This window comes from Bubalus bubalis, chromosome 23 (genome assembly GCF_019923935.1).
Source record: "Bubalus bubalis isolate 160015118507 breed Murrah chromosome 23, NDDB_SH_1, whole genome shotgun sequence".
Taxonomy (NCBI): domain Eukaryota; kingdom Metazoa; phylum Chordata; class Mammalia; order Artiodactyla; family Bovidae; genus Bubalus; species Bubalus bubalis.
The window spans coordinates 10228741-10243567 of NC_059179.1; the positions used below are offsets into that span (position 1 = coordinate 10228741).

At 39.0% G+C, this 14827-nt stretch overlaps 1 protein-coding gene across 2 annotated transcripts in view; it reads right to left on the reverse strand.

Moving 5' to 3' along the window:
* Positions 1–255: 255 nt before the first annotated feature.
* The window catches only part of RNLS (renalase, FAD dependent amine oxidase), a 282481-nt gene continuing 267909 nt past the window's right edge, over positions 256–14827 (reverse strand). For both annotated transcript variants that reach the window (XM_025274379.3, XM_025274381.3), the window contains exon 7: positions 256–804. In XM_025274379.3, the coding sequence (XP_025130164.3) occupies positions 652–804 (153 nt within the window). In that variant the 3' untranslated portion in view covers positions 256–651. The remainder of the gene's footprint in view (positions 805–14827) is intronic.

Sequence of the window (14827 nt, forward strand, 5' to 3'; positions counted from 1 at the left end):
ACTTGGGAAGTCAAGTTGAATCTGGTTATTTTCTGAAAATTTGAAGAGACATTTCTTTGTCAGTCAAGTCGCCCTCCAAACTGCGTTCTTAGAGATGATGACATATGTGACCTGCAATTCAGGAGCATTTAATAACTTGGAAGAGAAACGAGAAACAAAAATTACCCTTTGTTTCCACAGTTTGGAGAAATCTTGTAGTTCAGCAATTTGCAAAAAATATCAAAAGAAGGATATACTTGATGATTTATCACGATGTCTTGATAAAGATTATTCTTTATTTGGAACTGAAATTTTCAAAAGGACAACAAAGGTCTGTGGACATGAACTGTTACTTGGATTTGACATAATTTGGGGGGAGAGCTATTTGTTTTTTATTAAGCACTATTTTGCCTCCAACAAGGAGTGGGTAGACATGGCAATTCAGAAAAGTGGAGAAAAGTATAAAGTACAAGGGATTTTTCATTCTTGTAGGAGTTGTAAGTACTGAAATTATAAAATTGATTTTATACTCCATGTGAAAAATAATAATCAGTAAAGAACAACTTTTCCAGTAATTTCTCTCAACAAAAGAGAAAACAAAATAATCAATGACAGAAAATTGTGAAAACAAAAACCCCAAAGTACATGTGAAAAATAAGAATACAGGCAGTACTAAATATGAGTCTTTAAAGCTTCCAGAACACATAAGGCAGAAGTGATGCAGCCATCAAAGTTGGACTGAGTAAATCCATCCCCTCCACACACAAGAAAAGGCTGGAGATGAACAGTCATTTGACCAAGAGAGTTGGCAGCAGCATTTGTAACCTGAAAATATTTAAAAAGAAAAAAAAAAAAATTCAATTGACATTCAGTGCTCTGTTGTGCTATCATGTCAATGCCCAGCTGGGGAAGCTTCTCTACCTGAAGAAATCAAGACGTTTTATAAAGAGCAAGGAAAACTAGGTTAAGACCCCTAAACTTTTCCCCTTGCCCAAGTGTTTACACCGAAATTCTTAAATGTTTACATTTTCAGTCATTTGATAAGATAATCAGAAATGTATTGAACTTCAAACTTAATAGGTCATGATCTGCTAAATCAGTTGGAAGTACAGTGAAGTTTTTCATTAGGGGGAAATGAAATTCATGAAATCATTCACCAAGTATTGAGAACCTGCTACATGCCAGACAAGGTGAAAACAAAAGAGATATAAAGGGTCATGTCCTTAAGGAGTTTCCAGTTCAGCACAACTGCTGGCATGTAAGTGTCTAAGGACTAAGACAGAGAGAAGGGCAAGGTGCTATAAAAACGCATGGGAGGAGGCCAGCGTACTGGACAGAGAACGTTTCAATAGGGTGTGACTGGTCATTTCACTTGAGGTCTAATGGAAACATCAAAATTTGCCAGGGAAGGAAGCAGGTATAAGTCTTTCCAAAGGGAAGGAGTAAGATGTGTAAATGTCCACAGCCAACGTGTGTGTGTGCGTGCGCGCGCACGCACGTGTGTGCTGGGGGAGGAGATTGACTAGAAGAAGGAACATAGCTGAGAGGTAAGATAAGAGGAATACTTTGTTTCAGATAAAGTCTACTTGGGCTTCTCAGGTGGCTCAGTGGTAAAGAATCTGCCTGTAACACAGGAGACCCAGGTTCAACTTTGGGGTCGGGAAGACCCCCTCGAGAAGGAAACAGCAGCCCACTCCCATGTTTTTTCTTGGGAAATCCCATGGACAGAGTAACCTGGTGGGCTATAGTCCTTGGGGTCACAAAAAATCTAGTCCATGGGATTGCAAAGAGGAGGACAAGATTTAGCAAGTAAACAACAACAGCAAAGAATGTAGTGCTGCTTATGTGCCAAAAGGGGGAATCAGTTGAGGTCTAGGACTTATTTTGTAGAACCAAGTTTATAATAGTTGAAATGATGAAAAAGGCACAGAATTATTGGAAAAATTATTCTCTAAATTAGAACGTATGTTGCTAACAAACATTCACAGTGAGGGGAATGAGTGGGCGATTAATGTATTTATCTTGGATACTGATGGTTTGGCTACTGAAGCACCAAAAACTCCCTAAAAAACCAAATTACTCAAAGCTATTATAAAGACAGTCTCCCTTGGGACCACTTTCCTGCACAACTTCAGGGGGTGCATTTCACATAAGCTACATGGCGGTTCTGGTCTCTCTCATACAGTGTTTTCATGAAGAGAAGCAGAATAAGACCCATGTGAATTTACTTGTTTAAAAATCACACCAAAAAATCAAGCAATGTGATAAACGCTATTTGTATTATGGAGCCGATTTTGCTTCTTGATAGGTTGAGTTAGCATAATGTTTTTATAGTTTTTTAAAACCATAAAAACTTTACATAGATATTTTTATTTATATGCCATATTTTGTCTTTAAAAGGAGGTGGTACAATTATTTCCTTCTTGAATCACTGAAGATATGGACCTTTAAAGACCAGTATCACTCAGATACAAATGTAAAATGATATAAGTATCCTCTCACTTTTCTTGACGTCACTTGATAGCAATATCATCTATCACAGACATAGCAGATAATCTTTTAAAAATTAAGTCACAGTGTTAATTTATTATACTATAGTTTCTTTCATGCTCTCCCAGGTTTTATTAAAGTATAATTGGCATATAAAATTACATATATATTTAAGATGCACAAGTTGAGGTTATGACACAGGTATACATTGCAAAATAATCACCATAATCAAGCTAATTAATAAGATTGTTCTCTTAGCAAATTTCAAGTATACAACAGAGTATCAAAATTGTAACCCACTCCAGTATTCTTGCCTGAAGAATTCCATGGACAGGGGAGTCTAACAGGCTACAGTCCATGGGTCACGAAAGAGTCAGACATGACTGAGCGACTAAACAACAAAACATTAAGGACAGTCATGCAGCTGCATGTTAGATCCCTAGAACTGATCCATCATATATAACTGAAACTTAGTACCCTTCAACCAACATCTCTTTATTTCCCCCTCCCACCAGCCTCTGGCAATCACCATTCTACTCTCTGCTTCTATGCATTTGATTATTTTAGATTCCACACGTGAGATCATGCATTATTTGTCCTCCATAGCCGATAAATCTTGAAATGGGCAGAAAAGGTCTTTGAGTGGCTAAAATAGATAGTACATAGTGCAGACACTGAAGCACAGACTTGGGTGTTCCATCAGAGCTTTCAATATCCTGCTTTAGATGGAATTTTAGCAAGTTGGATTATTTGATTTGTCAGTGAATCATGAAGGGAGGAAGAAAGCTGCTGGGGTCCTATACATACTATTGATTTTAAAATGTGACAATCCACAGTCTGAAAACAAGGGATGCTATAGAAACACTAAAAAACCAGACAGGGTTGGGGAAAAGCCTGGCAGTCTGTGGTCACTTAATGCAGGCAAATAACTTTCTGGCTCTTAATAGTCCCTGAGGGTGCCAGTTATTAGTTTTCCTGCAATTATTATTGCTACTGATGAAGGCCCCAATATTTAAGGACCAATGCTAATGGGTATAAAATATTAATTATTGGCATTTCTTGGATGTTCTCTGCGTACCAAATGCCTTACACACACACACATCCTACTTAATTCACATATCAACCTATGAGGTAGTTACTACTATTCTCATTTTATGGCTAGACAGCTAAGACTCAGAGAGAGACTATTTCCTGCCCAAGAACAGAAAGCTTGGAGGTGAAGAAGCATTCAAACAGAGCAGAATTTCCCCTCCGCCCCACCCCAGAAACATTTCCATAAAGACTTAAGTAAAACAAAAATGCGTGATCGTCATGTGGAAAATTCACATAAATGGGATAATTCATTCACACATATTCACATATATATTAATACATAAGCAGGTGTCTATCTATGTATAATTTTATATGCACACACACACACACACACATATATATATATAATTCTCCATTCTTAGTAAAGTTTCCATACATTCCAGCTGGCATCCTGGTACAGATAAACCATGGTACTATTAAACATTACACAAGTGTTAAGCAGGAGGTAGCTTAAGGGAAAAAGTTCTGCCCAGGAGAGAGTGGGTAATTTATCGGTGCTGTGTAATTTCATTTGATGAGTGGTGAGTGCCAGATGCCAGATCACATGGCTGGAAAACTAGGCCACTGATTAGCCAGTCTGCAGTTGGGATGAAATCAATCTTGCTGCATTTAGGTGGATTCGCCCATTTTGCAATTACCCAATGAGGAAAATATGAAAACACGAAGGGTGTGCTTGCAAGCTCCTTCACCCAAGTGAAGCAGAGAGCCCTGCAGCGGAGGAACACGTAACTGTCAAAGCCACAGTCTCTCGCAATCATGCAGTCTTTGGCTATGCTTCCAGCCACAGTGAGGAACCACAGCTCAATGACTATGTTTAAGAGAGATGTCAGGGCTGAAACAATCCCTTGGGAATCCAGGATGCTTGGGCTCCATGTGTCCCGGGGGCAGGGGGGTGGTCAGGAAGAACTCACATTGCAGAAGCTGGTGCTCTGGGGTCACTAATGTAAGGTTTCTTTACAATTAGGTGATGACTGGACTGGACATATGAATTTGAAGCAGAAAAAGCAGTTTTACATCCAAGTGATTTAAACCCCTATGTGTCTTGTGACTCCTCTCTACCTGCCGAATAGAATGCAAACTTCTCAGCCCCCGTCCCCCATGAAAGGCCCTGCATAACCTAATCTTCCCTCCATCCGAGCCTCCCCTCTTGCTGCTTCTCTCACTTTTGCCTCGCGTCCCATCTATATTCAAACTAAGGTTCTTCAAGCACATCCTTCTTTCTTGTGCTTCTGTGACTTTGAACAAGTCATTCTGCTTGGTGATGTTGTATTGTTCCCTCTCTTTTCTGCCAACCAAACTGCTCATCCTTCAAGAACTAGCACAAATGTCACCTGCTCAGAGGGCTTCTTGCTCTGCCAGGCACGGTAAGTGCCTTTTCAGCATGTTATTTGTATCTATTATGTGACTTGCTATTTTGCACTATAATTACGTCCATGCCTGTCTCCCTTCTTAGACTGCATGCTCTGCAAAGTGGGGACTGCGATGCACTCATCTTTGTATCCAAGGCTGAAAGTGGTGCCTAGCCCATAATAAGTGTGCAATAAACGTTCACTGAGTTGTTAAAGAAAGACAGAATATTGTACACGTAGTTGATCAAATGAAGGTCTTCATATGGAACGGGCTCCATAAAACCCCACAGAGCTGGCATAAGCTCAAATGGAAGAGCTATTGTGTTTAGAAGGCTCTGAGGAATGATAAATATCTCTGTCAACCGCTATCCGTGAATATCTCCTATGTCATATGTTAAACTACATAAACTTGCTGATTCTGTAGCTCAGAAATGGTTAAAATACTCTCAATTTTTATATGATTTAACATAATACTTTCTTTTTATATTGATTGCTAATTGTGAACAGTCACACATAAAAAGTCCCTTGGGTATGAGAATGAAATTAAAGATGAAAAGAAAGAGGGAGGCAGACAAGTAGGCTAATGGGTATTTCCAAAAAATTATAGTTGACAAAAAACAAAAAAATTCAGTGACGCATGTGATAATGTACCTTCTCTCTTCCAAACCTATGCTGACAGCTAAAGCTTGTCCTTGGACTGTCAGACATCTACCAATAAAAAGATCTCATTGGTTTGGTCTACAGAGAGGCTGTATTTTAGCATGACCTGTTTCAGTTGGCAGTTCAGCCTATTTGGTAACTTAAAACCAACCTTTATGAGATACTACAATAGGTGATGTTCAAGTGAACAAGACAAGAATTAAGATCTCAGAAACCCTAATCTTAGAGGTGCAACTAACTTGAGAAAACTTAGACAACCTATGAAAAATCAGGTTCTCTGCTGGGGCTTATTATGGATGTAAATATACTGCTTTTCATTGAATCTCAGTTCAGTTCAGTTCAGTTCAGTCGCTCAATTGTGTCTGACTCTTTGCGACCCCAAGAATGGCAGACGCCAGGCCCCCCCTGTCCATTACCAACTCCCAGAGTTTACCCAAACTCATGTCCATTGAGTCGGTGATGCCTTACAGCCATCTGATCCTCTGTTGTGCCCTTCTCCTCCTGCCCCCAATCTCTCCCAACATCAGGGTCTTTTCCAGTGAGTCAACTCTTCGCATGAGGGGGCCAAAGTATTGGAATTTCAGCTTTAGCATCAGTCCTTCCAAAGAACACACAGCACTGATCTCCTTTAGGATGGACTGGTTGGATCTCCTTGCAGTCCAAAGGACTCTCGAGAGTCTTCTCCAATAACACAGTTCAAAAACATCAATTCTTTGGCACTCAGCTTTCTTTACAGTCCAACTCTCACATCCATACATGACCACTGGAAAAACCACAGCCTTGACTAGACAGACCTTTGTTGGCAAAGTAATGTCTCTGCTTTTCAATATGCTATCTAGGTTGGTCATAACTTTCCTTCCAAGGAGTAAGTGTCTTTTAATTTCATGGCTCCAATCATCATCTGCAGTGATTTTGGAGGCCAAAAAAATAAAGTCTGGCACTGTTTCCACTGTTTCCCCATCTATTTCCCATGAAGTGATGGGATCAGATGCCATGATCTTAGTTTTCTGAATGTTGAGCTTTAAGCCAACTTTTTCACTCTCCTTTCACTTTCATCAAGAGTGATGAACTTTATGCCATAAGGGTGGTGTCATCTGCATGTCTCAGGTTATTGATATTTCTCTCAGAAATCTTGATTCCAGCTTGTGCTTCTTCCAGCCCAGCATTTCTCATGATGTACTCTGCATATAAGTTAAATAAGCAGGGTGACAATATACAGCCTTGACATACTCCTTTTCCTATTTGGAACCTGTCTGTTTTTCCATGTCCAGTTCTAACTGTTGCTTCCTGACCTGCATAAAGGTTTCTCAAGAGGCAAGTCAGGGGGTCTGGTATTCCCATCTCTTTCAGAATTTTCCACTGTTTATTGTGATCCACACAGTCAAAGGCTTTGGCATAGTCAATAAAGCAGAAATAGATGTTTTTCTGGAATTCTCTTGCTTTTTCGATGATCCAGCGGATGTTGGCAATTTGATCTGTGGTTCCTCTGCCTTTTCTAAAACCAGCTTGAACATCTGGAAGTTCACGGTTCATGTATTGCTGAAGCCTGGCTTGGAGAACTTTGAGCATTACTAGCATGTGAGATGAGTGCAATTGTGAGGTAGTTTGAGCATTCTTTGGCATTGCCTTTCTTTGGGATTGGAATGAAAACTGACCTTTTCCAGTCCTGTGGCCACTGCTGAGTTTTCCAAATTTGCTGGCATATTGAGTGCAGCACTTTCACAGCATCATCTTTTAGGATTTGAAATAGTTCAGCTGGAATTCCATCACCTCCACTAGCTTTGTTTGTAGTGATGCTTTCTAAGGCCCACTTGACCTCACATTCCAGGATGTCTGGTTCTAGGTGAGTCATCACACCATTGTGATTATCTTGGTCGTGAAGATCATTTTTGTACAATTCTTCTGTGTATTCTTGCCACCTCTTCTTAATATCTTCTGTTTCTGTCCATACCATTTCTGTCCTTTATCAAGCCCATCTTTGCAGGAAATGTTCCCTTGGTATCTCTAATTTTCTTGAAGAGATCTCTAGTCTTTCCCATTCTATTGTTTTCCTCTATTTCTTTGCATTGATCGCTGGGGAAGGCTTTTTTATTGCTCCTTGCTATTCTTTGGAACTCTGCATTCAGATGCTTATATCTTTCCTTTCCTCCTTTGCTTTTCGCTTCTCTTCTTTTCACAGCTATTTGTAAGGCCTCCCCAGACAGCCATTTTGCTTTTTTGTATTTCTTTTCCATGGGGATGGTCTTGATCTCTGTCTCTTGTACAATGTCACGAACCTCAGTCCATAGTTCATCAGGCACTCTATCTATCAGATCTAGTCTCTTAAATCTATTTCTCACTTCCACTGTATAATCATAAGGGATTTGATTTAGGTCATACCTGAATGGTCTAGTGGTTTTCCCTACTTTCTTCAATTTAAGTCTAAATTTGGCAATAAAGAGTTCATGATCTGAGCCATAGTCAGCTCCGGGTCTTGTTTTTGCTGACTGTATGGAGATTCTCCATCTTTGGCTGTAAAGAATATAATCAATCTGTGATGTCCATGTATAGAGTCTTCTCTTGTGTTGTTGGAAGAGGGTGTTTGCTATGACCAGTGCGTTCTCTTGGCAAAACTCTATTAGCCTTTGCCCTGCTTCATTCTGTATTCCAAGGCCAAATTTGCCTGTTACTCCAGGTGTTTCTTGACTTCCTACTTTTGCATTCCAGTCCTGTATAATGAAAAGGACATCTTTTTTGGGTGTTAGTTCTAAAAGGTCTTGTAGGTCTTCATAGAACCGTTCAACTTCAGCTTCTTCAGCATTACTGGTTGGGGCATAGGCTTGGATCACTGTGATATTGAATGGTTTGCCTTGGAAACAAACAGAGATCATTCTGTCATTTTGAGATTGCATCCAAGTACTGCATTTCGGACTCTTTTGTTGACCATGATGGCTACTCCATTTCTTCTAAGGGATTCCTGCCCACAGTATCTCAGATACCGTCAATTGGAAGAGGCACCAATATTTTAGATATATGAATGAGAAAATTAAAAGTGGTGTTAGTGTGAAATAAAATTTTATTTTATACTTACTAGAGAAGTTCTTTTAGAATTATCTACATGTAGATCTTTTGCAAACATAAAAGGGGAATAAAAGAGGAATAGATTGGTTAGCTTTCCCAAAAACTTCTTCATAATCAGAGTGGACTTTTGTGAAAAAATTCTTTCAATCAGGGTGTCAATTTCCATGCTCTTCCCCTCTCCCCAGTCAGTCCCCTGTGCTGCCTCGAGTGCTGGTCATGCAGCATTTCTCACAAGAGTAAACAGTCCACTAAATTGTCCTGGCTGGGGTTTTCCTCCAAGATGCTGACATCTCTTCTTCAAGTTCTGACTGTACTTTGTAATCAGCAAGACACATATTCTTTTCCCAAGTGGTCCTTCTCTAGTGGTTCAGATGGTGAAGAATCCACCTGCAATGTGGGCAGACCAGGGTTCGATCCCTGGGTCTGGAAGATCCCCTCGAGGAGGAAATAGCAACACACTCCAGTATCCTTACCTGGAGAATCCCCATGGATAATGGAGCCTGGCGGGTCACAGTCCATGGGGTCACAAAGAATTGGGTAAGACTGAGCAACTAACACATTTCATGCTGATGTCAATGGAAATGTTTGTTTACATGTTTATAGTGGTGGTCCCCCTGCTGGACCACTAAAAATAACCAAGTTCACGTGTGTGAAAACTTCATCCTACCTGTCCCCTTGACGGCATCTTACAACTGAGGAAATACAGCAAATAGTAAATAGGGTAAGGGGAGCAGTATGGCGAAAACCCACTAGTTAGTAAAAGCGTAACAAGTACAAAGATACTGAGTGCAGGATCCTTTAAGTAGAGCCTTTCCAGGTAAGCAGCACCTCAGTGTCAGAGCATCCAAGGTCTTCAGCGTTGGTAGTTTAAACTCTCCAATTTCCCAATTCAGCCAAATGAGCAGCCTCAGGTGAAACTGACAGAGACAGACTGGTTATCACAGAATCGATTTGTTCATTTACAAAGGTAAATGTACCGATCCTAAAACTGAATCTGGTTGTCTTCCCAGACCGTTCATCTTAGTAGGCTAATTTCCTCAACTGTGTCATAGATGATGGGCGTGACACACGTGCGGCACCGCCTGACAGACATCACTAATCAACTGTGGCATTTCTTCTCCACTGAGCCCAGGAGTGGCTTCAGCATCCTTCTCACTTCATTGCTTCAGGCAGCCACTACCAGTCAATTGAATTTGGCACTCGAGAGGAATCCTATATACCAATTCTGGATTAGAAGATTACAGAGTAAACATGTAATTACAAATAAGAGAATTAAATATTCTTTACTGTGTTTTTTTTCCTCTTTTCCCATTAAGCCAGGAGAGTCCGACGCGCTGTCTTTGTCCAAAGCAGAGATACTTCAGTGCCAAGAATGAGAGTCACATCAGGAGCCGTTTCCTCTAATGATGTTGGAAGTTCAATTCCAATTCCTTCTAATAACCTTCCAGTAACCTCCTAGACCATTGCCCTTTCGTGGGTCACATCAGGGCTTTGACTTCCATGTGAAAATAAAATACAGATATTTTGACTACAAGATAGTTGTAGAAAACTAAACAACCATACTTCTATAAAACTGTGCATTACCAGTATCAGGGCTTGTAGGAAACTAGGTTGGCATAGCCAGCTCAGAACCTAACTACTGAAAGCACTAACAAAAACAATAAAGTGAAGTGGCTAGAAATATTAACATTCTCCCAGACTCTGAATCTTGGCACATTTATGCATCCTAAACTCTGGGGCTTTTCTCCTTTGAGATGTAGGTCCTGAAGGGAAGTTGCTTCTAAAAGAGACCAGTTTGACCAAAATTAAAAATCTCCAGGATATAGCCTTCTTCATTAGTCCATCATTTTAGCAAAGGGGAAATGTCTTTGTGATTTTTCCATCAGTACTCCCACTTTTGCTGAAAAGCATGACATAGTGCAAAATTCAGTGGTTCTTAAAGTCACTGTAGCTGCCACTATGGAACTAAAGGAAGATACTTCTGGAGATTTTCAGTTTTTTTCTTAAGGTTTTCCATATTTTCTGAGACTTTCTGTTTGCTTGTGAGAAAACATACCCCAATCACTTGAAAACATCAACATGTGCGAAACCAGTATGATTTCCCTGTGATGCTACTGATCTCCTATTTCTCAATTGCATTTGAAAGAATTTACATTAAAAAACCCTGTGGAGTTATACAGGACTGTAGGTAATTTTATTGCCTTCTTATGTTACTCTACATTCCTAAGGGTTGCTTTATTTAACTTGGGTAAGCCTAAATTTTGACAGCAGATGGAGACTAAACCATCACCTGTGTTTTTGATACACACACTGTATCTTTTAATTGATTTTTAATCAATTTCGATGTGTGAGGGTGACTCCTTAAACTGTCCTTGGATGTCAAGAGAATCTTACTGTGTTCTAGTTGTATGCTAACTTGATGGGGGCAGACTCCGAGTAATGATATCCTTGTGTTGGCATTTCCCCTGCCCATTGTGTGTGAGATGCTGACCACACTGGTAACAGGAACAGCTAGGAGGCCTGAGATGGTATGGAGTTGATTCATAATTTCCTCATTTCCTCTACTCTGTTGCCAGTGTCAACCTGAACCCCTGCCATGGTACATAAACAGCAGAAACTGAGTATTTGGTTAACTTATTCTTTTATAGCCCCTATGCAATGCTCAAAGTTAGTGGTTCCCAAAAGTCAATCTATGGCAAAAAGAGAAAAATAAGGAGAATTGTGAACTTTTTCATAGAGCAAAATGTATTCTATTTAAAAATTGTTATGAGGTTCTATCTTTACTACATATTTTGGGGGGAGGGTTATTATTTTCATTAAAATTCCTATAGCTATGTTTTGCTTTTTAAATTCTTAACTGCAGAATAAAAAGATAGCAATATTATACTGGTTCCCAAAGTATTCAGAAGAATTTTACTGGTCCATGAAATAAACACACTTGGAGCCAGTGCTCTGGGGCGAGGTGCTTGATGTGGCTCAGAGCAGAGTCTCTGTCAGCCTGAGGAATGTTTCCCATAAAAGGGGTGTTGGGGGGCAGCAAAGGTCAGTTTCAAAAAACCATCAATAATCTCAAGTTAACACTGGACAACCTTAGTTTGGACTTGGTGAGTGGATGAGTAATTTTAACAGATGGAATAAAACCTTGTGTAAAACTTATTTCCCAGAAACTTGCACAACCTCCCTATGATACAAATATTAATCAGGATAGACCTAGAATCTGGGTAAAACATTGTTTGTTTGTTTATCTGAAGTGAAATATTCAGGGAGTAACCATAAAAGGTGTGGAGCAAAGTAGGAACTGGGGGAGGAAGATTTAAACAAATGCGGAATAAATTGAAATTGTAAGCACCTAGAAGGTAAATGTGGTTTGTATTGATTCTCTGTTAACATCTCTCAATTCTTACCATATTCCCAAGGCATTGATTATAAACATTTATCATATGCCTGTTTACAAAAACAGAGAGAAATGTAAATAAATGAAGGCGAGACCATAACTTACACTGATGTCAATGGAAATGCTTGTTTACATATTTATAGATGGGAAGCTAGTCCAGGTACTCTGAAAAAGATGAGACTTCAGTGTTATGTCAATAGTGAAAAATACTATTGACCCCCTAAGTAAATTTCTGTGATACAGGAAAGGGACATCTGAGAAATGAAAATCGAAATACAGACTTCATTTTAACAGTACAGAATGTTTTCTATTGGCCAAATTAAAAATGTAATACGTTTATCTTTTTTTCTCTCTCTTTTTTAAAGTTCCTCTGAGGTTTGATAAAAAGGCAGTAAAATGTTGATTCCTCTTGATTCCTCTACACTTAACTCACCAAATTACAATTTGGTAAGAGATATCTGATGTTTAAAAAGTCTTCTGAGTCCTCAGAAATAGAGAGCTATGGGGACTGTGTTTTATTCATTTTTGTATTTCCAGCATCTCCATTTACATCTTCTTTGTGCATGGTTTGGTGTTGAATTCATAATTGCTCAAAGGCTCTATGCGCACGGGCCAACAAAAAACTAATTCAAATTTTGAAAGATTTAAATTCTCAGTGCTCAGGTGGTCTTTTAAATACGGTGGAGATTTTTCCTTTATGAAAATAATTTCCCTTGGTTTCTCTTTTATGTTCTGTGCCATCGCACCTCCCCATTCTAACTCTGCCCTTGAGCAACTTCATTGTCCAGGAAACAAGTATTCTGATGTCTGTAATCCTTGTGCTAACACTTATGTTGAAACTTCCAGAAAGCTGAATTCTCTACCGCTAGCTCACTTTTTGCAGAGTCCAGGCAAAGGCACTAGGAACACGTGAATCAGTCTGAATTTCAAAGAGGTAGCAAAGGTGGTTTCTTACCCAGATGATTCACCCTCATCTTATAAAATGCCATTGCATAAAAAATACTTTGAAAGGGATGTAGAATGGAACTAGCTGAGTGTGAATGTGTGAATGTCTATATGTGTGTATAATGGGATATATAGATGTTTGGGATATATAGATGTTTGCCTTTATTTAAAAAGATGGAGACCACAGTGACCAATCCATGCTATTATCATAGTTTATAGCTAAACTGCAGTGAGCCTGCACATAAAGTCTAAATAACCCTTTAAATATTTTTTTCCCTCATGAGATGGTAAATACATTCTTAAAAGCTATAGATGTCACAGAGGAAAAAAAAAGCTACATTTTTTTCTGGATGACCTAGCCAATTTATATCTAATTTTTTTTTTAATCTTTTAAAAATTCTTTCTTAGGAGAATCAGCTCTCCATGTGCAGATTTTTTGTGGCGCAGCCAGATATTGCAGACATATGGGATATATCTGTTATATTCTTAAGAAAAGTGTTGATAAGAATTATTTCTAACCATATACTGCATAGTACAGAAGATAAGTAATACTCAGAACTGGGAAAATGATGATAAATTCAGGGTGCTGATATACCATTTAATATATTTTTATATGCATTTCCTTAAAAAATATTGTACCTCTTTTGGCCAGTGGTGTTTCAGGCTCTCAGATCTATCTTATACTATGCTATAGTACTTAATATTCATAAAGAGCTTTATCAACACGGTGAATTCCTGCAGAGATGGTACATTTTTAATTGGTTCTTATGTGTTATGTGCATCATCTCATCTTGCCTGTGTTCTACTCATCTCTCCAGTGTTCTATTATATTTAATGGTGATTTCATAAACCCGTTTCTTTGTTGTGCTTTAGGGAAAGTCTTGCTTGTATTTTGGGATTCTGGCTACAGAGCTCTGTATCTGGTACACAGAGAGCTGCTGTAAAATTACTATTGGTTGGAATACTCTAGGTGTGAAGAAAGTGATGTGGTTTGGTCAATTCTCAGTGGAGCTCTTCTCTTTATTGGTATTTGTCTATTCTATTTTAATAAACCATTGGGTAGATGCAGGCAGAATGTGCCACAAATCAATTATATGATCCATGTAGCAGCTTTAGTGCGCTCAAACTGCAAAGGACATACTTTGCTGAAATTGTATATTCAATTGCTGAAGTCTACATTGAATCCTTTCAGATCTATTCTGACTTTTAAAGTCCTGAAAACACTGGAGCAGTCTATTTTGACAAGGACTTGTTCAGAACAAGCACACAATAAAGAATGAGATACTGTTTTCTCTAGTGCTGCGGCAGTAATAATAGACAAAACAACAGTCGTGGTACATTTCCCTTTAGAGTTTTTAATTTAATAGAAAATTATTCTGTCCTTCAGCAAGTTTTAGTACATTCATTCATTAGCTCTTCAAATATCTGCTGTGTTTGTAGTAGTTGCTGAGCGCTGTGTAAGGTGTGAGGATAGACAAACCAGTTCCTAATTTACAAGGTGATTTAATGGACTTGCATCCTTTTGTTTCATCTAAATAGAAATGCTGCATCGCTCTCTCTCAAAGGATCCCATTGCTTAGGTTCCTAGGATGCAGAGGGCCCAGAATGCTTTCGATTTTGAGTTGAGAAACTTAAAATCATCTTTCCTACTCAACTGAACCTAATCACCACTTCTCCTCCATTTAAATTAATAACTGCTTAATTTCTAACTAATTCAATCCTCCATCCCTTCTCCCATCCTCTTCTCCTTCTTCTTTTTCTTGACAACCCAGAAGTATGACCATAATTTCTCTCTGGTTCTCATTCATGCTGAATAAATCCCACAGCCATTTTTTTGGGTTGAGCAATTATGGGGAAA